The sequence below is a fragment of the Tetranychus urticae genome, chromosome 1 (assembly GCF_039701765.1).
Source record: "Tetranychus urticae isolate SD_2017Ah chromosome 1, NJAU_TeUrti_SD_1.0, whole genome shotgun sequence".
Classification (NCBI taxonomy): Eukaryota; Metazoa; Arthropoda; class Arachnida; order Trombidiformes; family Tetranychidae; genus Tetranychus; species Tetranychus urticae.
The window spans coordinates 3,979,477-4,007,471 of NC_142958.1; the positions used below are offsets into that span (position 1 = coordinate 3,979,477).

Here is a 27,995-nt window from a genome sequence, read left to right on the forward strand (position 1 = left end):
ATGTTGATGAAATAGAAATAAAATTCTTTATGAATTTTAACTCATTTGGATGAAAAATTCAATGTTATTTAGGTATTTTCAAAACAAATCTTATTTCAGGACAATGTTTATTTCAGGTTAAGACTGTTCTTTTTGCTTCTGATTGCCTCGTCAATTAAAGTAGCATGTTATTCAATGGATAACACGCAAATTTTAATTCACTCCCAATCACATGTTATTATTATTTTTATTATAACTCAATGAACACCAATGCAGTGACAAAGGTATTACAAGGTAGAGAGTGAGGTTTGAAGTGAAAAGGTTCATCAATTTTGGCTGAACCAGCAAAATCAAAAAAAAATCCAAATAATGCTGAACCATCACATTGGATTTACTGATTGTATCGAGAAAAAGCAAAATATCTAACCGTTGAATGTTGATTATTCTGGTTATTTTCCCTACTTTTCAACATGCAATAGTCATCATGATCATGATCATCATCGTTATAATTATAATCTTACCTTTGAACATTCAAATTAATACTTAATTATTGTACATTCATTATTGTGCTTTATAAGCGGACATCAGTTGAATGCAAAAACCAGAAAACCAGATTTAGTAACAGTCAACATAAACCTAAATGAGAATGGAAAATGATTATTAAAAAAAATGTTTAACGAACAACTATCAACTAATTGTTGAAATGAATGTTGATGAAAAGATATTCATTGTTAATGGGAATAATAAGAGTTGAATGTTGATGGTTGTAACTCAATTGATTAAAAGTGTAATAATCGATCTTGATAATAATAAAGATAATGATAATCTTAATACACTGTTTAGATTGGGTGTGATAGTGAAAGTGTCCCAAGGTTTTTTCCTGGTTACCTGGGTTTTTTGTTTGTTACCTTTCAACCTTTCAAGACTTACAGGTTATTATGAAAGAAATGTGATTAATACAATTGCTGCAACAATGGGCTGCGTTAATTTTAGACCATAGTCAATCACTTGCGATCAATAATTCAACAATGACAATCAAGTTAAACACCAATTGATTCAATTTTTGGATAAGTATTATTATGTGTCTTGCATCCAATTTGTGAGGCTTTTTTTTCTTGGACTTGGCTTCATTGTTCCTCCATTGGACTTGTTTGCTTTAAGGTTCACTTTTAATCTATTTAGTTTATGTTTGATGATGGCTGATTATTTACAATTAAAGTTAATTGTAAATCTAACTTTAATTAGGGAAAGATTGACTCTTTACTTACCATAAGTCGTTTCACCTTTGATGTAGAGTTAATGAAGATTATGTCGTTTGCGTGATTGATATCAATTTTTTACTTTACCATTTTCATTCTCGTCAGTGGCACTGGTTAGGGTTGGTTAATTGTATTATTGTTGGTATTAGGATTATTACTGGTATTATTATTACGGTTGTAGCTTTTTCTGTGAATAATTGTCATCATTTAATGGTGTCATGTCAACACTGACAATTAAAATTTTTACCAGTTCTATTCATAATTTAGTTGACTCATTAAAAATGAAAATGAGGGAAGACGATTAAACAGTAACAACCTAGAAAAACCTATGATTATGTTATTACCACAATCATAACCACACAGTATCTATGTTAATGTATAATGTTGATGAAACCTGAAAAATGATACCAAAATTTCAACCACCGGTATAAGTATAAAGGTTGCACGTTTAGGTTAATATTAAAGCGGCAAGATTTTTGATGTTTATCCAAATAGATTGGTTGATTAGTTTGAATAATCACGATTAATTTAAATATTTAATTTCAATAAGATCACAATCAATAGTTTAAGGGTGAAGAGACGATCAGTTTGAGTTGTAATCAATTTTTTTAGTGGTGAAACAGGGTTGAATTAGACAAAAAAATCACTTTTGCTTTTCTGGTGACACTTAATTAACCTAGTAAATTAGATTTAATAATTAAACTGATAAAAAAGCTTGATACACATTTTAATTGGTATTATACTCTCATCACAGTTTACTTTATAAAACAATAATGTGATAAATTGTTGACAATTAATTTAAAAAATAAAGAAGACTCATTACATAGAGAAGGTAAAAAAAGTCAAGGCTTAAGGGTAAAGACGCGGCTAAAACAATTGTTTTAATTAATAGATACAAAAACAATCCAAAGATGGCGACTTTAAAATTTTCAAAATTTGCTTTTGCTTTTAAATTAACGTCTGATTTGCCTTGGAGTTAACGTCTTTTCATTAACGGTTTATTTCAATTTTATTAGGAACAATTGAATCAATTAAATTACGGCGATTTGGAGTTCCTGGTGCTGTAGCTAATGGTTCATCTGTCTGGTTACACTGTGATTATGATTTGGAAAACGATTCGTTATATTCCGTTAAATGGTATAAAAATTATGAAGAGTTTTATGGTTATTTGCCAAGCTCAAACGGGATTCAACATAAAGTCTTTCCTCAACGAGGAATCAATATTGATGTAAGTTTAATCATTTTACATACATATTTATTTATATTATACGATGTTAACTATTATGGTCAACAATCAATTAAGACAACAAGACACTTTACAAGTGAGAAAGAGACAAAAAAAGTACAAAACATGTAACAAATACGGTGATAGAAGTGAATGAAGAGAAAAGTAAAAGGTGAAGACAAGAAGATGAGAAATAAAAGGAGAGATTATAATAGCATTATAAATACTTTGTATGCTTTTTTCATCAACATTATTTTTTGATAATGACAATGTCCCATCCATTTATCATCCATCGTCATCTTCTTTCTTTCTCAACCAGCCGTTGTCTTCCATAATATTGTTTATTCACATTGCCTCCTTTTTTTATATCCTTCCTGTTTTCATTCAGTAGTAGTATCATCATCATCTTATATTTGTTTTACGTGTTCCTAATCAGAATCTTATCATCAAGAATTATCATCTTTATCATTATCAATCCTTTTACCTCTTCTTCTTTTCTTCTTCTTAAAGCCTTCTCATCTTACATCTCTCATAGTACATGTCAATGTCAATAACATTGTCTTTCGTAAGCAAGAAAAACGTTCCCAATCAATTCACTTTGGGTAAACATAATGTAACATGAATATTACCAACATTAGACTTGGAAATATTTTCATTATTACTCAGCTCCATCATGCTCATCAACATAACATATTTTCTCACTTGCTCAGTTATCAATATTTTCAATTAACTGATAAATTGTCTTGTTGATAATTGTTGTTAGCACATAAAGGAGGAAACTTATTGGAAAGATCATATTTTTGCAAATAGATTTACCAAATCTATTGCTTTCACTCCAAATTTTTGAGATAACTAGTCAAACGGATTCTAATTAATTTTTTTCTTCTTTTCTTATCATGTTACAGTTGCTTAAATCAAATTCAACTCATGTTTGCTTGGAAAGTATTGACTTAAATACTGAAGGTACATTTGGTTGTGAAGTTTCAACGGAAGCTCCAGTTTTCAGGACAGTTAAAGCTGAAAAAGATCTTCGTATTTACGGTGAGTTTACACTCAGCCATAACAACCAGGATGGAGTTGACCATTATTAACTGGACAATATATGAATAACCATTTGTTCAACGCCATTTGAAGACTTGTAAAAAGACAAAAGTAAACATTGAAAGGAACAAAATTTATTTATAGATGGAAAGAATTTACATTTACCAGATGAATCGTTATTATCGATGATTATACCGATTGTTATACCTTTTCACTGGTAACTTGGATAATACAACAAAATCAATGATATTTAATCATTCAAGAAATATCTTTCCAGCTATTGAATTGCAAATATCAGCCAAAATTGAGCCCGGAATGAAATTTGTTGTCAATAGTCCAATGGAAGCAAATTGTTTACTAATGTGGCGCAAGTTATCATTTTTAATTGTTAATCATGATGTATAGCCTATTATTTGTTGTACTCATTAGTTGAGATGATAAATGTTGTCTAGCTTTCATTTACAGGTAACCAAATGCTTTGGACATGTTAATTTAATCCTGCAAGATTGAGTAAGACACCCAAGATTCTAATAAGATTTGACAGCCTAAAGAGTTGCCTAGCTTTATCCAGTTTTGTTGCTTTTTACTTTCCTCTCAATCAACTTGATTAACTATGATCATTCATTTGGTGATAGTTAATTGTCACATCATATATTATCAGTGTATTAAACACTGCACCATTAAAGTATCATCAGCATTACCCACCAAAAACAAACTCAAGACTAGAATTTGAAATTTCTATCTCTCTCTATCAATCGATTTCAAATGCAATTTGTTTTCCCATCAAACTGTTTACACTGATCTTTACAACAAAATACAATTGATAATAAGTTATCTGATAATTCTGATTGAACTATTTCACCATTCAATTTACCTTAGCTGTGCAATTGTAAAGATTACAATTTTAAAACAGAAATTGAGACGGAAAAAGCAAATCATCTGATTTAACAGGAACCAGATTAGCTAATAGGATTAACTGTCCTCCAAGTCAAAACTGATATTATATTGGTGAGTGAATTAAGGATGATAAGGGATGATTAAAACTGGATGAGAGAAAAGTTTTTGTATCAGAATCAAGTAAAACTGTTTACCAACTGTTTAACTGTCAGGTACAAGAAAAAGGAAACCCAAAAGGATAAAAGTAACCCAAAGAAAAAAGGGTTTCTTTTTCTCATTCCAATACTTTTCATTTCATCCATTCTCTTTTTTCTCCCCAAATTTTCCTCTTTTTTTGGCCCACTTTTTGGCAACCTTCATGTCCTTCCCTGAATTAACCTTGATCTGATCGATAAAAACAGAAGAACCCAAAAATAGTGTTTCCATTTGAAGGGTAAACTCGCAAAAATTATTTCATCTTCAACATCATTTTTCCCCTCAAAGGTTCTACTGGCTATTGTTTTCGTTGTTTTTACCCGTTAATTGACAAGTGGTCGCTCCAATCATTAATTTGACCTTCAATCAATTTAACTTTCCATTCTCATGATTATCATCTTGAGTAACATGATTGTTATCACCAACCAATCCAGTGAAAACGTTGAAACTGGTAATGATGAGAAACTGGTGAAAATGGATTGTTAATGTAAAGATTCAACTATTTTGCTGAGCAAAAGGTTAACCAGAAAAGATTCCCACTTTTCATCAATTTTCATTCATCAAATCAATCAATTGATTTTGTTTCAATTTAATCTCAATTTAAAGAATCAGATTTTACTATTATTACAAGTGTTTTCATTTTTTCAATGTTTACTCGTCGACTCAATTAGATTGACGTTTTCAGTTTTTTAGTTTACAATTTCAATTGTTACATTTGATTGTTCAATTGGAGTTAATTGCCACCGTTATTTGCTAATCATTGATACCTTTTAAAACAGATGAAACAATTGACAAATCATCAGTTTATTGAAATGCTTTGTTACATTGGCAAACAATGGCAAGAGTTAATTTTGCCAATCATCTTATATTGGTTGTTGAGCTCAATTTAAATTTTTTTAGATTAAATTGTTTGTTAATTTTGTTCACAATTTTACCTGAAGCAATCCAACCTAATCCTGAACAACTCTTGAACAAGTGATCTTGACTCCAATTTAAATTGTTCAATTGATTGATTGAATCTAATATCTGTTTATTACCTGCAAATGCTGTTATTCCCTCCCTGGTTAACATGATAGTTGATAACCCAAAGGCATTATGATTATTATCATCCAAGGAATAAGAGAAGAGGGAAAAATGATAAAAATCTGCAAAATTGAGTTTCTTTTTTCTTCCTTTTCTAAACCATTTTTTTCTTTCTCTCTTCTTACCATTTAATTGTTTGGTAATCAATTTGACTTCAATAACGGTTCAATTCACAATATAATTGTACAAGTTAATGATAATGATTCACTCTCAGCCTGAAATGGCTTTTTTTTGGTGCAAAGGAGAAGAAAAAAATTGACTATTTTCTCGTTGATTTCAGTTGATCTTTTCAATTGGTGCTTTTGGGTTCCTTTTTTATGTTTACCTCATGTGTGCATTGAATTGTCAAACAATCAGCAAACAATTTGTTTCATTTTGTTTCAATCAAATTGTTTATTTTACAACAAAAACAAATGTTATCAGCCAATATGAATTCAACATTTTTGGAAACTTGTTTAGCTTTGCAAATTCAACCCAAACTCAATCGTCAGTCAATAATTGTCAATGTTTTTACTCTGAACCGATCACAAAATTATAAAAAATCTTGATCTTATTTCAATTTTGCCATTGATTCTCATTGAAACTGATCTTTTAGCCTGTGATTCAATAGTGACTGGTTCAACCACCTATTGTTACTATCATTGAGTTGTAATTAATCTTGATAATTATCAATCTGGAACAATTGATATTGAGAATCATTTTGAAATAATTATGGAATTAATTATGTACTTGATCTGTGATGATAATTATTATTCCGACTACTTCAAGTTGAGCTTAATTTTGATGGTTTTTTTGTCATAATTAGTCCAATGAGTTTATCCATTAAAAGCTGTACAAGATTTTCAATTAAAAGACGATCCGTTAACAATCATTTATCATTAAAAAGTTGACCATTAAATGGTTAATCAATATTAAGATTGAACCAGAAAAGGAAACATTTGTAACCAATAATAACCAGAAACAAAGCAAAGTTACAAGTCCATTACCAACATGTTGACTTCAATCCAATTTAGAGTTAAGGTTTAAATTTGGTTTCTATTTTTTTAACCAAATTAGAGATTGAATGGTCAGTTTGAATTGTTGGGTTGAATGTAAAAATTGTTGCTGATATAATCAAACATTTCAACTTACAAGAATCATCTCTAACCTTGCATGTTCAGAATTCATAAACAGCAATTGATCTGATAGAGTAAACTGATAATAATAAATATTGTACTACTGATCAACCCAAGGAAAGATCAAGAATAAGAAACAATTTTATTCCCTTACATTCATTTTACATTCAAATTGATTCCCAGCAGGTTTTCCTGATCCAAACTTTCAGTTTACAGATAAACTCAACAAAATATGCTTTTAAATTCATCAGCACATTAAATGACATCTAATTGTCAAGAAACCTGAAAATTTAGCTAAGAAAACATTTAGCTCTTGCCTTTTCACACTTTTCAACTCCGTTCAGTCATTTTACTGAAAGTATTTTAAAATTGACCAAAAATTTTGATTCCTTTTTAAATCTTTTCTCACAGTTTCACCGACATCGCATTTAAAAGTATTTGGACTTCAAGAGCATTATAATATTCATGATACAATCAACTTGACTTGTATTGGTGGACCATCAAAGCCTCCCATGTTAATAGCTTGGTTTATCAATGATAAAAAGGTAAGCCTAGCGATTTATGAGGATAAACAGTGATTGACTTGTTTAGTTATGCAGTGATGAGGTAAAATTTGATTACCTAAACTTGCATAAGCTGGTTAATGAATATCTAGATGAAGACAATGAAACCTTTCAGCCTTAAACACTCACACAGTTAGGATCAGACATTTCAGATAAGATCATATGAATTGGCTGTAAAAATTCATCGACAGTCATTTGTATCCAAAGCTAAAGTCAATTAATGTGATCGGTTAATGACTGGCTGTGCATAAACAGCAAAGAGTTTTCTGGTTTTATTTGGTATCTCAATTGGAGCATCAATCTAGACATCAACCGATCTGGTACTTGAATTGTTTTTCCCAATCAACATCAAAAATCAATCAAATATTTTTTGTTACATTTTTCTCCCTCACCTGAGCTATTGAAATGTTTGAAATGAGTTACATAGAATCACATTTTCACCCTGATTCTGTAACAAAATCTGTTTCTTAAAATATTACATGAAAGTTAATAACGATTCTTGCCCAAAGCTAGTTTTTCAAATGTAACTTAACATAATTATTCGTTCATCCTTTTAGTCAAGCATAACATAAAATTAATCATTATCAAGTTAACTCTTGTTACAGCTTATGACACATTTTTCACTCAATTATTCCTCATCTAATTACGTTAATTTAAGTAACAATTAACCAAATAGCCAGGAATAAAGATCAGGTTTACAGCCAAACTAGATGAAATGTAATTACAAAGCTAAGCTACCTTAAAGGTTTAAACGATTGAATGAAAGACAAAAATTGATACAAAATCTGAAATCTCAAGCAAACCCCAAAAATTTACTAAATAACTTCCCAGACAAATGCTATTGAAACGGTTCTGCATGAGATTTACATGTTGAACCAAATGCAGGAAAGGTTGTGATAGATCATTTGTTTCAACCCATTGATTGTATTATTTGTTAAGAAACCGTAAAAAGCTGACAAAATACAAATTAAACATACATTTTGATGGAAAGCTACATTAAAGTACGAGTTAGTTGTACATATATTAAAGGGAAAATGTTAGTGATTTGGAAACACTTTTTTCTCGTACTTTTTTTTCTTGCTTATGTTACCTTTGGGAAAAGGTTAGTAGGAAAAGTAAAACTTTGAACCGTAAATCTTTTCTTCCCTCCCTTCAATGGTCATCTTGTTGGCTCATTGAGTTACCTAATTGGACCTTATTTCAGGCCTTATTTAGCCAGGAACCTTAATCTTGATTCTCTATCTTTCTTCTTCATCTTCTTCTTCTTCTTCTTCTTTTGTATTATTTGTCTGTCAAGCTCACCTTATACCCATGCAATCTCAACAAATCATTACAATTTTAATCAATCTTGTTCATTAATGATTCTGTTATCATTATTATTACCTGTCGATATTGATTTTGTGCTTAAATTTGAATAGTTTTCACGTTTCTCGAAATGATACCAAAATCTCAAAAGTTGATTCAATATTTAACATTTTCATCAGATTTTGAGACTTCTTGACTTTATTGATTCACAATTTTCTGGCTTCAAAGCAACATTTGATGGAAATGGCAATCTTGCCTTTGACATCAAACTTTGCATAATTAAGTCCAATCATGTTTACCGATGATTAAAGCAATTTCAAAGTCGATTATCATTTTGAGCATTTTCAGATTCGTTCATTTCAAATTGACTTAACAATGTTAACATCTTGATATTAACATTTCTTCAAACCTGTGTTTTAAATCAACATTTATCATTTGGAGTTATTTTGATTTCTGTTATTGTTTTTACTCAACATTTTTCACTCAACTTTACTGTTTAATTTCATTGGTAATTGTTGGTAAATAGTGAAAATCAATTTGCATAAAAGCATCGATTCATTTAATTTAAACAGGTAAATTCAGTTAAAAGCAGATGAAGAAGAAGAAGCTAGAAAAAAAACCAGAATTTAAAAGTTATCTTAATGTTGATAGGAAAGGTTCATTTGATTAACCTTTCAATTTACTCTGGTTTTTTCAAACTTCCAGCTACAGGAACAACAATTTGCTTGTTCAAAGATTCTGATAACAATAATAATCATGAATTAACAGTTAATATTATTGATGATTGGAAGCTGAGATGAGGAGGAAAAAAAGACATTAATATGATTCCATGAATTTATAATTTACCATTTCTCTTGAGTCTAAATAATTTACAATATTAACCGAAACTTGCCTTTTACAAAATTGGAGTAAAAATGATAATTTATTTTGTAACTTTTATAATGATAATCATTTAACGGTTAATTTGTACTCCATTTCAGGGGAAACATTAATTCAATTGAAATATTAATCAAGTTAAACAAAAAGATTGATAAGTCCAGGGAACAACAGAAAAAACAACAGAAAATAAGAAAAGTTACAATGAGCTTTGATTGTCAACCCTTAACCACAATTAAAATTGATTTAGGTTAACATTAAAAAAAGGTTAAATTTCAGCTTAATTTATTCAAATTACGTGAGACTGTTCCAGTCTACTAACTCATCTTAACCAATTATGAAAGCAACATTGAATGCTGGGAGTTGAAATATTTTTTCAAGGGAATCCTAATTTTGGGATTGATTCTTCAGAATCATTTTTTTCTGGTCATTTCTTTAACCAGTTTCCAGCTATTGACCAGTTTATTGATCATTTTGATTATTCGCTTTTTTTATCAACTCAATTAACTCATTTTGTGTCAAACTTGCGACAGTTAAACAACAATAATGATTGGTCAGGTAAATAATGATGGTAATTGTTTGTTGTTGGATAATTTTATTTACAGTTTGGACCGTAAACGTTGAAAGATTTAATCAATCAACCCAATGAATCAATAGCAATAAAATTAACTTGCAATGGTTGAAATAAAATTAAGTGAAAGTCAACATTAGTAGAGTAAAATCACAAGTGAAAGGTTAATTATTACAATTGTGTTGATTTTTATTCCTCATTGAAAGCTTTCTTGATTGTTCATTTTGTATTTATCTATTGATTTATTAATCAAAAGAGTGTCTCTAATCATCATCATTGTTTCCGCGTTTTTGTAACCTTTATTATTAATAATAAATCATGATCAAGTGAAACCCAAATCTCAATTGTTTATCAAGTTATTTAATTTATCTTTTTGTCTCTTCTCTCACCTTTAGGTTGACCCTTCATCTCGTCTTATACAATCCATTAGTTCAACCCGAGATATTGATGGACTTTACCTTTCTTTAACCACTTTGACCTTTCCCCTCAAGTCCACTTCAATATCCAACGGTGATCTTATTATCAGTTGTGAAGCTTTGTTCACAACCATTTATGGTGTAACCTACAAGGAACTGATTATCGAAGAGAAAAGTCCATCTTCTTCTTCATCCTCATCTTCCTACTCAACCTTTGATTCAACCAATGAACAAAGTGAACATGAAAATGAACATCATCATGGACATCATCTTCACCCTTCCCCATCATCACAGACACCTCATCATCATTCACTTGACACTGATTATCCAGTTACCTCAGAGAGTTTCCCTGATTCAGATTCACACTCAATCTTGAGATCACCTTCAATCACTGGTTTCTCATCCATTTATTCAATTGGAACCATTTTACAAGTTAATTGTTCAACTGAACCCTCGCACCCACCGGCCTACCTTGAATGGTTCATCAATGATAGAGAGGTGAGCTAATTATGCAAATCATCATTAACCCAAAAATGAACCAGAAAATTTTCTTTCACATTCTAATTAATTACTCGATTGTTGATTAAACTTTCAATTTTGAGTGAACCGGATTTGAGATTGAAAATAGTCTTTAAAGCAACTTCCTGATCACTTATTGTCTTTCAATTTAATCATTTCCCATTCATTTTCAATAATGATATTGAGTTTCCTTAATGATTTATATTCACTAACCATTATGATAACGGTCCAGTAATGAATGTGTTTTGACCAACTTTTAAACTGATTGAAGGCAAGCATTTGCATATGAAAACACTTATGACGAAAAGTAATCAAAGTTTATCCAATATGAGAATCAAAATTAATAAAGGTTTGATAATGAAAATGAAAATATCAAATTGAAACAATTAATCTTGATTTAGTCTGCGTTTCAATTCCTTCTGATGAACCAATTTCCTGACTGAAAAGGTAAACATTTACCTTTTGATTATTTTTTTGTGTCTCTTTATTATTTATCTCTTTCAATATCCGTACAAAATGTGTCTCAGCATGAGTCTCAACAATTGATAACTTGCAATTGCCAATAATTACAAAAATACAATGATGAGTTTAATATTGAAAATGGTGTCTTTTTATTGGATTAACTTGATCACCAAACTGTGAATGATGAGCTTTTAAAACTTTAATCAACTTACAATGTAATACAAGTAAGTCAAGTTAACAATTTAAACACAAAAATTACTCAAAATTTTGATTGATTGCGATTAAGTTAACAAAAATATTCGAAACTTTTCCTTTCAAATCACACAGAATACATTGATAAATTGATTGACCAAGTTAATTAACAGCTCCGTCAAGTTAATGATAAAAGCTTACTGCAAATTTACCGAACCCAACAACAGAATAGGAATTCTCAATAACGAAATTGAAATTGAACGATAAAGAATTGGAAAATATAAAAGTAAAAAGAGAACTGATCGAAGAAAAATCTCGATACTTTGAGTATGTTAACAAACGAATGAAAAAAGTGGTCTTTCCACAGGAAGAGTTTATCGAACAATTCATCGACAATCTTGAAAAAAAGCGTTGATAATCAGCAATTATTTTTGTTTTTTCTTCCGATTTCATTTCTTTATTAATTTGTTATCTTGAGACACTTTTTCCACCACTTTTAAAAGGCTTTTCGCCACCGTTACATTTACAAAAATATTAAGGTTCCGTTGGCCAGTACTAAATACTGTATCCATGAGAGAGAGATTGAAAAGTGATGGAAAAAGCCGGTCCCGTTATTTTCATATCAAAATCAAAAGTTAAATTCAGGTTTCTAATATTTTTGACCTAAAGTCAATAAAAACTTTCATAAGAAATTAAGAAAGAAATATTAGGTAACCAAGAAAGTTCAATCGTTTTTTTCAAAGCTTGAGTACAGTCGATAATTTTTAGGCAGAAAATTACTTTTTTGGAATTATTTTTTTACCAAATGATAGAAAATTTATTTAGCTTTAATCCAGTATAATTTTCAAATCGGTCAGCATTAAAATAAATTGTGAATTAACAATTCAATTTAATCAACTTTTTAACAAATTTTTTGGGTCGGAATAAATCATGATTCAAATAATTTCTTTAATCGCGATTCAGAAAAAATCAACTGCATCAGATAGCTGATAGTTTATAGAATATTTGTACAAAATTTCAAGGCCTCAGATAAACTAATTAATTAATTAATCAAATAACAGCAAAAGTTAATTTAACGTTGAAATTCCATAGAAGCACAATTTTTGATGTAAATCTAATTTTTCACCATTAAATTGAGCTTTTCAATGTAATTTTAACATTGAGTTTTGCAGAAAAATTGAAATTTTCTGTGTTCAAATTTTATTAATTGCTTAATTAGTTTATTTGAAGCCTCGAAATTTTGAAAAAATATGCAATAGACTATCAGCTATCTGATACAGTTGATTTTTTCTGAATTGCAATTAAAGAAATTATTCTTATTATGATTTAATCCGATCACAATAAAATCAGTAAAAAGTTGATCAATTTAAATTGTTAATTCATAATTTATTGCAATGCTGATCATTTTGAAAATTATACCGGATTGAAGCTTGCAAAATTCTCTATCATTAGTGAAAAAAATATCCACAAAAACTGAATTTTTCGCCTAAAAATCATCGACTGTACTCGAGCTTTGAAAAAAACGAACGAACTTTCTTGGATACCTAATATTTTATCCTAAAAAGCTAGAAATAGCTATCTTAATCTTGATTAAAAAAAGCCATGTTGGCTTTGACTCGCAGATAGCCCAGAGTGGACAAGTTATCAAGAATAGGATTTTTTTATACTTCTCAAGGAATTAATTCTTGTCTACAATACATGTATATTGATTTACGGTGTGAAGGTATTTTGGAACTTCTCAAGATGAATTCATTGTTAGATACACAAGATGGACTTAGGCCAATCAGCAACAAAATCAAAAACGAACCTTATGATTAGTGCAAATTATCAATTTGGAAAAGCAAAAATACCATTGAAAGTTTATTTCTTCATAAGAAAAATTGTTCTAAATTGATTTGTCTCAGACCCGAACAAATGTCCCAAACTTGAAAAGGTTGTGACCCAGACCCGGACTTGTTAAATACTGTTGTTAATAAAGGCAACAAAATTCGACTAAAAAATTTGAGCGATTGCTATCAAGTTAACAAAAATATTGAAACCTTTTCCTTTCAAATCTTACTGAATGCTTTGCGCCGAAACATTGATAAATGGATTGACCAAGTTAATTAACAACTCTGTCAAGTTGAACATTGTAATGATAAAAGTTGATTAAGGTTGATGAAAGTTGGTTAAAGTTGAAAGGTAATAAATGATGGACAAAATGCAATTGCTTTCACTGTTTTAATCATATTTGATAGGAAAACAAAAATATCTAATTGACAAGTTTAACCTTTTAAATTGCCCTTTCATTTATAACAATTTTAATGATTGTAACCTGTAAAAAGACAATCAATATATCATTGAGTTGATTGTTAAAGGTTCAGGTTTTGGGTTCGATTTTTTGCTCTACCGTCCAATGAAATGTAAATTGATTAATTGTGTGTCTCTTCACTATCACTGTGTGTGTGTGTTTTAATGAAGAGCCAAAAAATAACAGTCAACCACTTATCATTTACATTGTGAGTCTTAATACAATCAATCTTTCCATGTTATCTTCTGGTTAGAAGTAGATTTATAATTGCTGTTTTCATTTTCATTGCCATCATCATCATCATGCTTTCCCATGAAGATGATCAGGACGATACTTAATGTTTTTCCTAACTCAACTAACTAACTAACTAATCAACATACAATCTAATTTACTTTAAATTAATGGCTGGATCAAGATGAAAATTAGATGAAGAGTGGAAACCTTTTTAATACAATTTGCTTGTTTCTCCAAACCTTTTTTTCTCTGCCTTTTGCTTTGACATGTTTTGAATTTTGATTAGCATTGGACTTGTTCAGTTAATACATTAAATTGTACCTTTCGTTTTATATTCATTTATATCTACATATTAATGTTAATCTATACAATATATAAAGTCAAAGTATCAAATTTTTGCGTCAAAATTGTGGCCAAACTGAGCGGGTTCTAAGAAAAAAAATTACACCGTCTCAAAGCCCTGATTCAACTACAACGACGAAAAATAGGAAACCTAACCTCAGAATCTCATGACCTCTGAGAATGAATCTCATGAAAATTCAGACTGGGAAAAATGTAGATTTTGGTTGATGTTTCATTGTTGGACCAGTAATTTAGCTCAAACATTGTTAGCAATCTAATTTAATTAAAAATTGTTTTTCATTGTTGCCAACAATTGAGCTATCTTGAAATTGATTTGAGAAATCATTAATTTGTCATTAATTTGTCATTAATTTACGATTCACTTCAAAAATAAATTTACGAGTTTCCATATCTAAATCAACCAAATCAAACATCATCACTTTTTAAAGAGACTTTCTCAACAAAATTGTCAACTAGATCGTCCATCACTTTCATCCACCACTTGAATCAGGGAGAATTCATTTATTTTGGTTGTCGGCGCCAATTATCAAGAGTTCATCTCTCAACAATTTTTCATATTACCATCACTTGGTTCACCTTTGATTATCAACTCAGCCAAACTTACCCAACAACAAACATGCCAGTAAACATGGTAAGTTTAAGTCATTTTTTCGCTGAGAGTTGTGACTTGATGAACTTTTAGAGACATAAGAACGAAAATATGGAGTAATTGAAGATACCTTCAAATTTCAATTAGATTTGAATAGAAAGATTGAAAACAGTAAAAGTTAGTCGGTCAGTTCGATCAGTAATCTAAGTCAACTTTAGTCTCTAAAATAAATCATAACTTTTTAAATAGACTTTTCTCAACAAAATTGTCCAACACTTTATCCACTACTTTTTTATCGTCTTTTCATCGTATTGTCAACCACTCAATCACTTACCATTATATTCACTATTCATAGGGTAAAGTTTTCCTACGTTTTTCAAAAATGTATTTGCTTTTTATCGAGTGGTATTTCTTGATTAATGCGATGCAAATTATGTAAAGGAAAGTGATAGATGCTGCATGGTTCTCCTATTTCTGTATCTTTCTTACGATCATCAAAATTTTTCAATTACAATGAACAATGTGAACAATCTGATCGTCTATAAATTACTACACTGAATAAGAAAAGAAAAGCAAAATTGTTAGTTATCATTTGAATCATAATAACCAGCTTCAGAGATATATACGTGATTGTATCTTGAGATTTTGTTAATTTGTCAAGACATTCAAATTCAGTGCTTGCTTAGATCTTTTTCATCTTTTTGAATTTATCTGCACTAACAGACATAGTTAGAGAGTTGAAAATATCTGAAAAAAATTCGTTAGGCGATTAAGTCGAGTCAGTTGGTCAATAATTAAAATAGACTAAGTCGACTTAAAGTCATTCACTTTATCCACTACTTTTTTACTTTCTTTTTACCGTATTGTCCACACACAATCTAACACATCAACCAAATCACCCAAATCAAACATTACTTTTTAAAGAGACTTTTGTCAACAAAATTATCAAATACTTTATCCACTACTTTTTTATCGTCTTTTCAATATATTGTCAACCACTCAATTTGAAAATTTCAGAAAGACTGAAAACAGTTAAAGTTAGTCGAGTTAGTCGAGTCAGTCGGTAAGCCAACTTCGGGGTCTAAATTAAACATTACTTTTTAAATAGACTTTTCTCAACAAAATTGTCCAACACTTTATCCACTACTTTTTTATCGTCTTTTCACCTTATTGTCAACCACACAATCTAAAAATTTCATGAGAAAGACTGAAAACAGTGCAAGTCAGGCCAGTTAGTTGAGTTAGTCGAGTTGGTCGTGGAATAATGATAGTCTTAAGATAATGGTTGCATACCTATGGATTCTGCGATCAGAAAATTTTGTTTTGTTTCAAAAACAACTGATATTGCTAAATGGTACTTGATTAAAATTTTGTGAAGGATTCAAAAGCTATCAGCGCTCAAAAGTGGAATTATCTCGGTAGGCTCATTATAGCTAAAGGTGGAGAAGCACTTACCATTATATTCACTATTCATAGGGTAAAGTTTTCCTACGTTTCTCAAAAAAGTATTTTGCATTTTATCGAGTGGTATTTCTTGATCAATGCAATACAAATTATATAAAGGAAAGTGATAGATGCTTCATGGTTCTCCTATTTCTGTATCTTCTTGAGATCATCAAAATTTGTCAATATCCACAAGAAAAATCTGATCGTCTATAAATTATTACACTGAATAAGAAAAAGAAAGCAAAATTATTAGTTATCATGTGAATCAAACTAACCAGCTTCAGAGATATATACGTGATTGTATCTTGAGATTTTGATAATTTGTCCAGACATTCAAATTCAGTGCTTGCTTGGATCTTTTTCATCTTTTTAAAATTATCTGCACTAACAGACATAGTTAGAGAGTTGAAAATATCTGAAAAAAAATTCGTTAGTCGAGTTAGTCGAGTCAGTTGGTTAATAATTAATGAAAATAGACTTAGTCGACTTATAGTCATTCCCTTTATCCACTACTTTTTTACCTTCTTTTTACCGTATTGCCAACAAACAATCTAACACATCACCCAAATCAAACATTACTTTTTAAAGAGACTTTTGTCAACAAAATTATCCAACACTTTATGCACTACTTTTTTATCGTCTTTTCAATATATTGTCAACTACTCAATCTGAAAATTTCAGAAAGACTGAAAACAGTTAAAGTTAGTCGAGTTAGTCGATTTAGTCGAGTCAGTTGAGTTAGTCAGTCAGTAATTGAGATCAACTTCGAGGTTTAAAATTAAACATTACTTTTTAAAGAAGCTTTTCTCAACAAATTTGTCTAACACTTTATCCTCTACTTTTTTACCTTCTTTTTACCGTATTTTCCACAATCAATCTAACACATCAACCAAATCTGTTGAGTAAGTTGAGTCAGTCGGTCAGTAATTGAAGTCAACTTCGAGGTTTCTCAATGAAAGTTTTCAAAACTTTCTTTTCGTATTTAATCCAGCATTTGAGCTTCAATCAGCTTCGTTTATTATGTCATTTGTCTTTGATAAATTACTTTCACTAGATGTTCTAAATTTTTTTCTTCTTATTTGCTGCTGATAAAGACATGCAAATATTGTCAATATGCAGCCGATGATGAGATCGCACTTTTCATGCATTCATGCAAAGAATATGATGATGAGGTTCGAATCGATATTGGTGAACCATCATCCGAAGATACAAAGAAACAAAATATTCAAGCAAAAAATGTTGTTGAAAAAGAAAAACCCATTCCAAAGCCAAAACGACGTCGACGTCGAGATATATAAATCTAATTTCAGTTACTTGAAAAAGTCCAATAAAAACCAGATTTGATTTGCATTTCGTTTAGTAATGATTGAATAGTTTGACAGACCATTAAATAAAGTCCTCCAATCAACATCATTAGTACATGAATAGATAGTAATTTTCATTTGTTTCTTTCATTTTATTACAGGGCATTAATTTGTATCGTTCGTTTTATTTAGTCATGAATTGTATTTTTGTCTTTCACAAAGAGGAGTTGCAGGACATAGGCATGGATGAGAATTCTCTCATAACCATTATTTATGAATTCAACCAACCCATCCATGATGAATTGACAGCTGAATTCCATTTATTCCGATACAGACATGGCGAGGTAACTTGGCATTTTCGTCGAGTTTTGGATTATCTTTATTTGCTCTATCAACAGGCACTTTTAAAGGATGAGGATATTGTTTCCATCAATTCGCATGTCTACGAATTTGTAGCAGAAATAGCAAAAGACATGCGAAACCTCTTCGAGGAGTTGATGGATGATGTTGATGATTTTGAATAGTTATTCGTTGTTTCATTTGAATTTCATTAAATTTTCTATATTTGATTTTTTGATTCTGATGCAAATTTTCCAATTGAGAGTTAAGAGTTAAACATTGTTAGAAAACATTCAAAAAAGTCAAAATTTAATTTTTAACCCTGATTAACGAAAATTGTTATCTAATTTACATTTTCATATCCGATTTCATTCCACTCACTTTTGTTTGTTTCAATTTATCTAAAATAGTTACTTTCTAATAAACAGCTCATGTACTGAGCAATATTTCTGTTCTTTTTGCCCTTTAGATCAAATAGTAATTTTCAAATATTTTTTCATTGAAATACAGGTTCTGCCGGAATTTCGTTGCTTTTACACGGTATTCGAACGCATGTTTTCATCGTATAGAAATGATCTGGAGAGAATAGGGATGGATGAAAATTATAGAATTACTTATATTTACGAAATTTATCGTCCCGTTAATGATAACACATCATCACTTTTCCATTTATTTGAATATAACCAAGGGGAAGTAATTTGGCATATTGATCGAGTTATTAATTATTTCCATTTTCTTTACAATCAGGCAATTTTTATGCAGCGCAATATCGTTTTAATCAATATTGATGTCTATGCTTTTGCCTGTTATATTGCCAAAGAATTAGAGAACATCTATACTGACTTAATGGTTGAATACGATGATTTTGAATAGACTGCATTGATCTGAATTTATCCTTTCATCTGCGTTTCCATTAAAAATTTTTATTTAATCAATATATTAAATACATTAAAAATAATTATTTAATTTATTGCATTAAAAACTCTCATTAAATCACGAAATCCATGTTAGAAATTCATAAATTTTATATCAGCAGATTCAACTCAACAAGGTCTTTGCGATGATACCTAACTTTGACTTTGGAAAAATTTCTTGATGAATTTATAGTTGAAAACTTTGAAAAATAGCAAAATTTCACATTTTAACCCTAATTTACTCATGAAATAATTGTCTGAAAATTAAAAGTTTAGTAACAGGAGATTCAGCTTGATGAGTTCTTTGCGTGGATGCCTTGAAAGTTAGTCTCACTCAAAAAAGAATTTTCGCCTCATTTTACCATTGAAAATATTGAAAACACTGTAAAAATTTGAGTTTCAACTCTCATTAAATCACGAAATCCATGTTAGAAATTCATAAATTTTATATCAGCAGATTCAACTCAACAAGGTCTTTGCGATGACACCTAACTTTGACTTTGGAAAAATTTCTTGATGAATTTATAGTTGAAAACTTTGAAAAATAGCAAAATTTCACATTTTAACCCTAATTTACTCATGAAATAATTGTCTGAAAATTAAAAGTTTAGTAACAGGAGATTCAGCTTGATGAGTTCTTTGCGTGGATGCCTTGAAAGTTAGTCTCACTCAAAAAAGAATTTTCGCCTCATTTTACCATTGAAAATATTGAAAACACTGTAAAAATTTGAGTTTCAACTCTCATTAAATCACGAAATCCATGTTAGAAATTCATAAATTTTATATCAGCAGATTCAACTCAACAAGGTCTTTGCGATGACACCTAACTTTGACTTTGGAAAAATTTCTTGATGAATTTATAGTTGAAAACTTTGAAAAATAGCAAAATTTCACATTTTAACCCTAATTTACTCATGAAATAATTGTCTGAAAATTAAAAGTTTAGTAACAGGAGATTCAGCTTGATGAGTTCTTTGCGTGGATGCCTTGAAAGTTAGTCTCACTCAAAAAAGAATTTTCGCCTCATTTTACCATTGAAAATATTGAAAACACTGTAAAAATTTGAGTTTCAACTCTCATTAAATCACGAAATCCATGTTAGAAATTCATAAATTTTATATCAGCAGATTCAACTCAACAAGGTCTTTGCGATGACACCTAACTTTGACTTTGGAAAAATTTCTTGATGAATTTATAGTTGAAAACTTTGAAAAATAGCAAAATTTCACATTTTAACCCTAATTTACTCATGAAATAATTGTCTGAAAATTAAAAGTTTAGTAACAGGAGATTCAGCTTGATGAGTTCTTTGCGTGGATGCCTTGAAAGTTAGTCTCACTCAAAAAAGAATTTTCGCCTCATTTTACCATTGAAAATATTGAAAACACTGTAAAAATTTGAGTTTCAACTCTCATTAAATCACGAAATCCATGTTAGAAATTCATAAATTTTATATCAGCAGATTCAACTCAACAAGGTCTTTGCGATGACACCTAACTTTGACTTTGGAAAAATTTCTTGATGAATTTATAGTTGAAAACTTTGAAAAATAGCAAAATTTCACATTTTAACCCTAATTTACTCATGAAATAATTGTCTGAAAATTAAAAGTTTAGTAACAGGAGATTCAGCTTGATGAGTTCTTTGCGTGGATGCCTTGAAAGTTAGTCTCACTCAAAAAAGAATTTTCGCCTCATTTTACCATTGAAAATATTGAAAACACTGTAAAAATTTGAGTTTCAACTCTCATTAAATCACGAAATCCATGTTAGAAATTCATAAATTTTATATCAGCAGATTCAACTCAACAAGGTCTTTGCGATGATACCTAACTTTGACTTTGGAAAAATTTCTTGATGAATTTATAGTTGAAAACTTTGAAAAATAGCAAAATTTCACATTTTAACCCTAATTTACTCATGAAATAATTGTCTGAAAATTAAAAGTTTAGTAACAGGAGATTCAGCTTGATGAGTTCTTTGCGTGGATGCCTTGAAAGTTAGTCTCACTCAAAAAAGAATTTTCGCCTCATTTTACCATTGAAAATATTGAAAACACTGTAAAAATTTGAGTTTCAACTCTCATTAAATCACGAAATCCATGTTAGAAATTCATAAATTTTATATCAGCAGATTCAACTCAACAAGGTCTTTGCGATGACACCTAACTTTGACTTTGGAAAAATTTCTTGATGAATTTATAGTTGAAAACTTTGAAAAATAGCAAAATTTCACATTTTAACCCTAATTTACTCATGAAATAATTGTCTGAAAATTAAAAGTTTAGTAACAGGAGATTCAGCTTGATGAGTTCTTTGCGTGGATGCCTTGAAAGTTAGTCTCACTCAAAAAAGAATTTTCGCCTCATTTTACCATTGAAAATATTGAAAACACTGTAAAAATTTGAGTTTCAACTCTCATTAAATCACGAAATCCATGTTAGAAATTCATAAATTTTATATCAGCAGATTCAACTCAACAAGGTCTTTGCGATGACACCTAACTTTGACTTTGGAAAAATTTCTTGATGAATTTATAGTTGAAAACTTTGAAAAATAGCAAAATTTCACATTTTAACCCTAATTTACTCATGAAATAATTGTCTGAAAATTAAAAGTTTAGTAACAGGAGATTCAGCTTGATGAGTTCTTTGCGTGGATGCCTTGAAAGTTAGTCTCACTCAAAAAAGAATTTTCGCCTCATTTTACCATTGAAAATATTGAAAACACTGTAAAAATTTGAGTTTCAACTCTCATTAAATCACGAAATCCATGTTAGAAATTCATAAATTTTATATCAGCAGATTCAACTCAACAAGGTCTTTGCGATGACACCTAACTTTGACTTTGGAAAAATTTCTTGATGAATTTATAGTTGAAAACTTTGAAAAATAGCAAAATTTCACATTTTAACCCTAATTTACTCATGAAATAATTGTCTGAAAATTAAAAGTTTAGTAACAGGAGATTCAGCTTGATGAGTTCTTTGCGTGGATGCCTTGAAAGTTAGTCTCACTCAAAAAAGAATTTTCGCCTCATTTTACCATTGAAAATATTGAAAACACTGTAAAAATTTGAGTTTCAACTCTCATTAAATCACGAAATCCATGTTAGAAATTCATAAATTTTATATCAGCAGATTCAACTCAACAAGGTCTTTGCGATGACACCTAACTTTGACTTTGGAAAAATTTCTTGATGAATTTATAGTTGAAAACTTTGAAAAATAGCAAAATTTCACATTTTAACCCTAATTTACTCATGAAATAATTGTCTGAAAATTAAAAGTTTAGTAACAGGAGATTCAGCTTGATGAGTTCTTTGCGTGGATGCCTTGAAAGTTAGTCTCACTCAAAAAAGAATTTTCGCCTCATTTTACCATTGAAAATATTGAAAACACTGTAAAAATTTGAGTTTCAACTCTCATTAAATCACGAAATCCATGTTAGAAATTCATAAATTTTATATCAGCAGATTCAACTCAACAAGGTCTTTGCGATGACACCTAACTTTGACTTTGGAAAAATTTCTTGATGAATTTATAGTTGAAAACTTTGAAAAATAGCAAAATTTCACATTTTAACCCTAATTTACTCATGAAATAATTGTCTGAAAATTAAAAGTTTAGTAACAGGAGATTCAGCTTGATGAGTTCTTTGCGTGGATGCCTTGAAAGTTAGTCTCACTCAAAAAAGAATTTTCGCCTCATTTTACCATTGAAAATATTGAAAACACTGTAAAAATTTGAGTTTCAACTCTCATTAAATCACGAAATCCATGTTAGAAATTCATAAATTTTATATCAGCAGATTCAACTCAACAAGGTCTTTGCGATGATACCTAACTTTGACTTTGGAAAAATTTCTTGATGAATTTATAGTTGAAAACTTTGAAAAATAGCAAAATTTCACATTTTAACCCTAATTTACTCATGAAATAATTGTCTGAAAATTAAAAGTTTAGTAACAGGAGATTCAGCTTGATGAGTTCTTTGCGTGGATGCCTTGAAAGTTAGTCTCACTCAAAAAAGAATTTTCGCCTCATTTTACCATTGAAAATATTGAAAACACTGTAAAAATTTGAGTTTCAACTCTCATTAAATCACGAAATCCATGTTAGAAATTCATAAATTTTATATCAGCAGATTCAACTCAACAAGGTCTTTGCGATGATACCTAACTTTGACTTTGGAAAAATTTCTTGATGAATTTATAGTTGAAAACTTTGAAAAATAGCAAAATTTCACATTTTAACCCTAATTTACTCATGAAATAATTGTCTGAAAATTAAAAGTTTAGTAACAGGAGATTCAGCTTGATGAGTTCTTTGCGTGGATGCCTTGAAAGTTAGTCTCACTCAAAAAAGAATTTTCGCCTCATTTTACCATTGAAAATATTGAAAACACTGTAAAAATTTGAGTTTCAACTCTCATTAAATCACGAAATCCATGTTAGAAATTCATAAATTTTATATCAGCAGATTCAACTCAACAAGGTCTTTGCGATGACACCTAACTTTGACTTTGGAAAAATTTCTTGATGAATTTATAGTTGAAAACTTTGAAAAATAGCAACATTTCACATTTTAACCCTAATTTACTCATGAAATAATTGTCTGAAAATTAAAAGTTTAGTAACAGGAGATTCAGCTTGATGAGTTCTTTGCGTGGATGCCTTGAAAGTTAGTCTCACTCAAAAAAGAATTTTCGCCTCATTTTACCATTGAAAATATTGAAAACACTGTAAAAATTTGAGTTTCAACTCTCATTAAATCACGAAATCCATGTTAGAAATTCATAAATTTTATATCAGCAGATTCAACTCAACAAGGTCTTTGCGATGACACCTAACTTTGACTTTGGAAAAATTTCTTGATGAATTTATAGTTGAAAACTTTGAAAAATAGCAAAATTTCACATTTTAACCCTAATTTACTCATGAAATAATTGTCTGAAAATTAAAAGTTTAGTAACAGGAGATTCAGCTTGATGAGTTCTTTGCGTGGATGCCTTGAAAGTTAGTCTCACTCAAAAAAGAATTTTCGCCTCATTTTACCATTGAAAATATTGAAAACACTGTAAAAATTTGAGTTTCAACTCTCATTAAATCACGAAATCCATGTTAGAAATTCATAAATTTTATATCAGCAGATTCAACTCAACAAGGTCTTTGCGATGATACCTAACTTTGACTTTGGAAAAATTTCTTGATGAATTTATAGTTGAAAACTTTGAAAAATAGCAAAATTTCACATTTTAACCCTAATTTACTCATGAAATAATTGTCTGAAAATTAAAAGTTTAGTAACAGGAGATTCAGCTTGATGAGTTCTTTGCGTGGATGCCTTGAAAGTTAGTCTCACTCAAAAAAGAATTTTCGCCTCATTTTACCATTGAAAATATTGAAAACACTGTAAAAATTTGAGTTTCAACTCTCATTAAATCACGAAATCCATGTTAGAAATTCATAAATTTTATATCAGCAGATTCAACTCAACAAGGTCTTTGCGATGACACCTAACTTTGACTTTGGAAAAATTTCTTGATGAATTTATAGTTGAAAACTTTGAAAAATAGCAAAATTTCACATTTTAACCCTAATTTACTCATGAAATAATTGTCTGAAAATTAAAAGTTTAGTAACAGGAGATTCAGCTTGATGAGTTCTTTGCGTGGATGCCTTGAAAGTTAGTCTCACTCAAAAAAGAATTTTCGCCTCATTTTACCATTGAAAATATTGAAAACACTGTAAAAATTTGAGTTTCAACTCTCATTAAATCACGAAATCCATGTTAGAAATTCATAAATTTTATATCAGCAGATTCAACTCAACAAGGTCTTTGCGATGATACCTAACTTTGACTTTGGAAAAATTTCTTGATGAATTTATAGTTGAAAACTTTGAAAAATAGCAAAATTTCACATTTTAACCCTAATTTACTCATGAAATAATTGTCTGAAAATTAAAAGTTTAGTAACAGGAGATTCAGCTTGATGAGTTCTTTGCGAGGATGCCTTGAAAGTTAGTCTCACTCAAAAAAGAATTTTCGCCTCATTTTACCATTGAAAATATTGAAAACACTGTAAAAATTTGAGTTTCAACTCTCATTAAATCACGAAATCCATGTTAGAAATTCATAAATTTTATATCAGCAGATTCAACTCAACAAGGTCTTTGCGATGACACCTAACTTTGACTTTGGAAAAATTTCTTGATGAATTTATAGTTGAAAACTTTGAAAAATAGCAAAATTTCACATTTTAACCCTAATTTACTCATGAAATAATTGTCTGAAAATTAAAAGTTTAGTAACAGGAGATTCAGCTTGATGAGTTCTTTGCGTGGATGCCTTGAAAGTTAGTCTCACTCAAAAAAGAATTTTCGCCTCATTTTACCATTGAAAATATTGAAAACACTGTAAAAATTTGAGTTTCAACTCTCATTAAATCACGAAATCCATGTTAGAAATTCATAAATTTTATATCAGCAGATTCAACTCAACAAGGTCTTTGCGATGACACCTAACTTTGACTTTGGAAAAATTTCTTGATGAATTTATAGTTGAAAACTTTGAAAAATAGCAACATTTCACATTTTAACCCTAATTTACTCATGAAATAATTGTCTGAAAATTAAAAGTTTAGTAACAGGAGATTCAGCTTGATGAGTTCTTTGCGTGGATGCCTTGAAAGTTAGTCTCACTCAAAAAAGAATTTTCGCCTCATTTTACCATTGAAAATATTGAAAACACTGTAAAAATTTGAGTTTCAACTCTCATTAAATCACGAAATCCATGTTAGAAATTCATAAATTTTATATCAGCAGATTCAACTCAACAAGGTCTTTGCGATGACACCTAACTTTGACTTTGGAAAAATTTCTTGATGAATTTATAGTTGAAAACTTTGAAAAATAGCAAAATTTCACATTTTAACCCTAATTTACTCATGAAATAATTGTCTGAAAATTAAAAGTTTAGTAACAGGAGATTCAGCTTGATGAGTTCTTTGCGTGGATGCCTTGAAAGTTAGTCTCACTCAAAAAAGAATTTTCGCCTCATTTTACCATTGAAAATATTGAAAACACTGTAAAAATTTGAGTTTCAACTCTCATTAAATCACGAAATCCATGTTAGAAATTCATAAATTTTATATCAGCAGATTCAACTCAACAAGGTCTTTGCGATGATACCTAACTTTGACTTTGGAAAAATTTCTTGATGAATTTATAGTTGAAAACTTTGAAAAATAGCAAAATTTCACATTTTAACCCTAATTTACTCATGAAATAATTGTCTGAAAATTAAAAGTTTAGTAACAGGAGATTCAGCTTGATGAGTTCTTTGCGAGGATGCCTTGAAAGTTAGTCTCACTCAAAAAAGAATTTTCGCCTCATTTTACCATTGAAAATATTGAAAACACTGTAAAAATTTGAGTTTCAACTCTCATTAAATCACGAAATCCATGTTAGAAATTCATAAATTTTATATCAGCAGATTCAACTCAACAAGGTCTTTGCGATGACACCTAACTTTGACTTTGGAAAAATTTCTTGATGAATTTATAGTTGAAAACTTTGAAAAATAGCAAAATTTCACATTTTAACCCTAATTTACTCATGAAATAATTGTCTGAAAATTAAAAGTTTAGTAACAGGAGATTCAGCTTGATGAGTTCTTTGCGTGGATGCCTTGAAAGTTAGTCTCACTCAAAAAAGAATTTTCGCCTCATTTTACCATTGAAAATATTGAAAACACTGTAAAAATTTGAGTTTCAACTCTCATTAAATCACGAAATCCATGTTAGAAATTCATAAATTTTATATCAGCAGATTCAACTCAACAAGGTCTTTGCGATGACACCTAACTTTGACTTTGGAAAAATTTCTTGATGAATTTATAGTTGAAAACTTTGAAAAATAGCAACATTTCACATTTTAACCCTAATTTACTCATGAAATAATTGTCTGAAAATTAAAAGTTTAGTAACAGGAGATTCAGCTTGATGAGTTCTTTGCGTGGATGCCTTGAAAGTTAGTCTCACTCAAAAAAGAATTTTCGCCTCATTTTACCATTGAAAATATTGAAAACACTGTAAAAATTTGAGTTTCAACTCTCATTAAATCACGAAATCCATGTTAGAAATTCATAAATTTTATATCAGCAGATTCAACTCAACAAGGTCTTTGCGATGATACCTAACTTTGACTTTGGAAAAATTTCTTGATGAATTTATAGTTGAAAACTTTGAAAAATAGCAAAATTTCACATTTTAACCCTAATTTACTCATGAAATAATTGTCTGAAAATTAAAAGTTTAGTAACAGGAGATTCAGCTTGATGAGTTCTTTGCGTGGATGCCTTGAAAGTTAGTCTCACTCAAAAAAGAATTTTCGCCTCATTTTACCATTGAAAATATTGAAAACACTGTAAAAATTTGAGTTTCAACTCTCATTAAATCACGAAATCCATGTTAGAAATTCATAAATTTTATATCAGCAGATTCAACTCAACAAGGTCTTTGCGATGACACCTAACTTTGACTTTGGAAAAATTTCTTGATGAATTTATAGTTGAAAACTTTGAAAAATAGCAACATTTCACATTTTAACCCTAATTTACTCATGAAATAATTGTCTGAAAATTAAAAGTTTAGTAACAGGAGATTCAGCTTGATGAGTTCTTTGCGTGGATGCCTTGAAAGTTAGTCTCACTCAAAAAAGAATTTTCGCCTCATTTTACCATTGAAAATATTGAAAACACTGTAAAAATTTGAGTTTCAACTCTCATTAAATCACGAAATCCATGTTAGAAATTCATAAA

The 27,995-nt window shown here is 29.7% G+C and overlaps 1 protein-coding gene across 2 annotated transcripts in view; it reads left to right on the forward strand.

Moving 5' to 3' along the window:
* Positions 1-2,733: 2,733 nt before the first annotated feature.
* Positions 2,734-27,995, forward strand: part of LOC107361825 (uncharacterized) — a 35,458-nt gene continuing 10,196 nt past the window's right edge. Inside the window, exons 1-4 of one of the 2 annotated variants that reach the window (XM_089268719.1) lie at positions 2,734-3,028; positions 3,369-3,504; positions 7,206-7,339; positions 10,505-11,023. In XM_089268719.1, coding sequence (XP_089124845.1) covers positions 3,002-3,028; positions 3,369-3,504; positions 7,206-7,339; positions 10,505-11,023 — 816 coding nt within the window. In that variant the 5' untranslated portion in view covers positions 2,734-3,001. The remainder of the gene's footprint in view (positions 3,029-3,368; positions 3,505-7,205; positions 7,340-10,504; positions 11,024-27,995) is intronic. The other variant, XM_089268716.1, reaches the window with a different exon arrangement.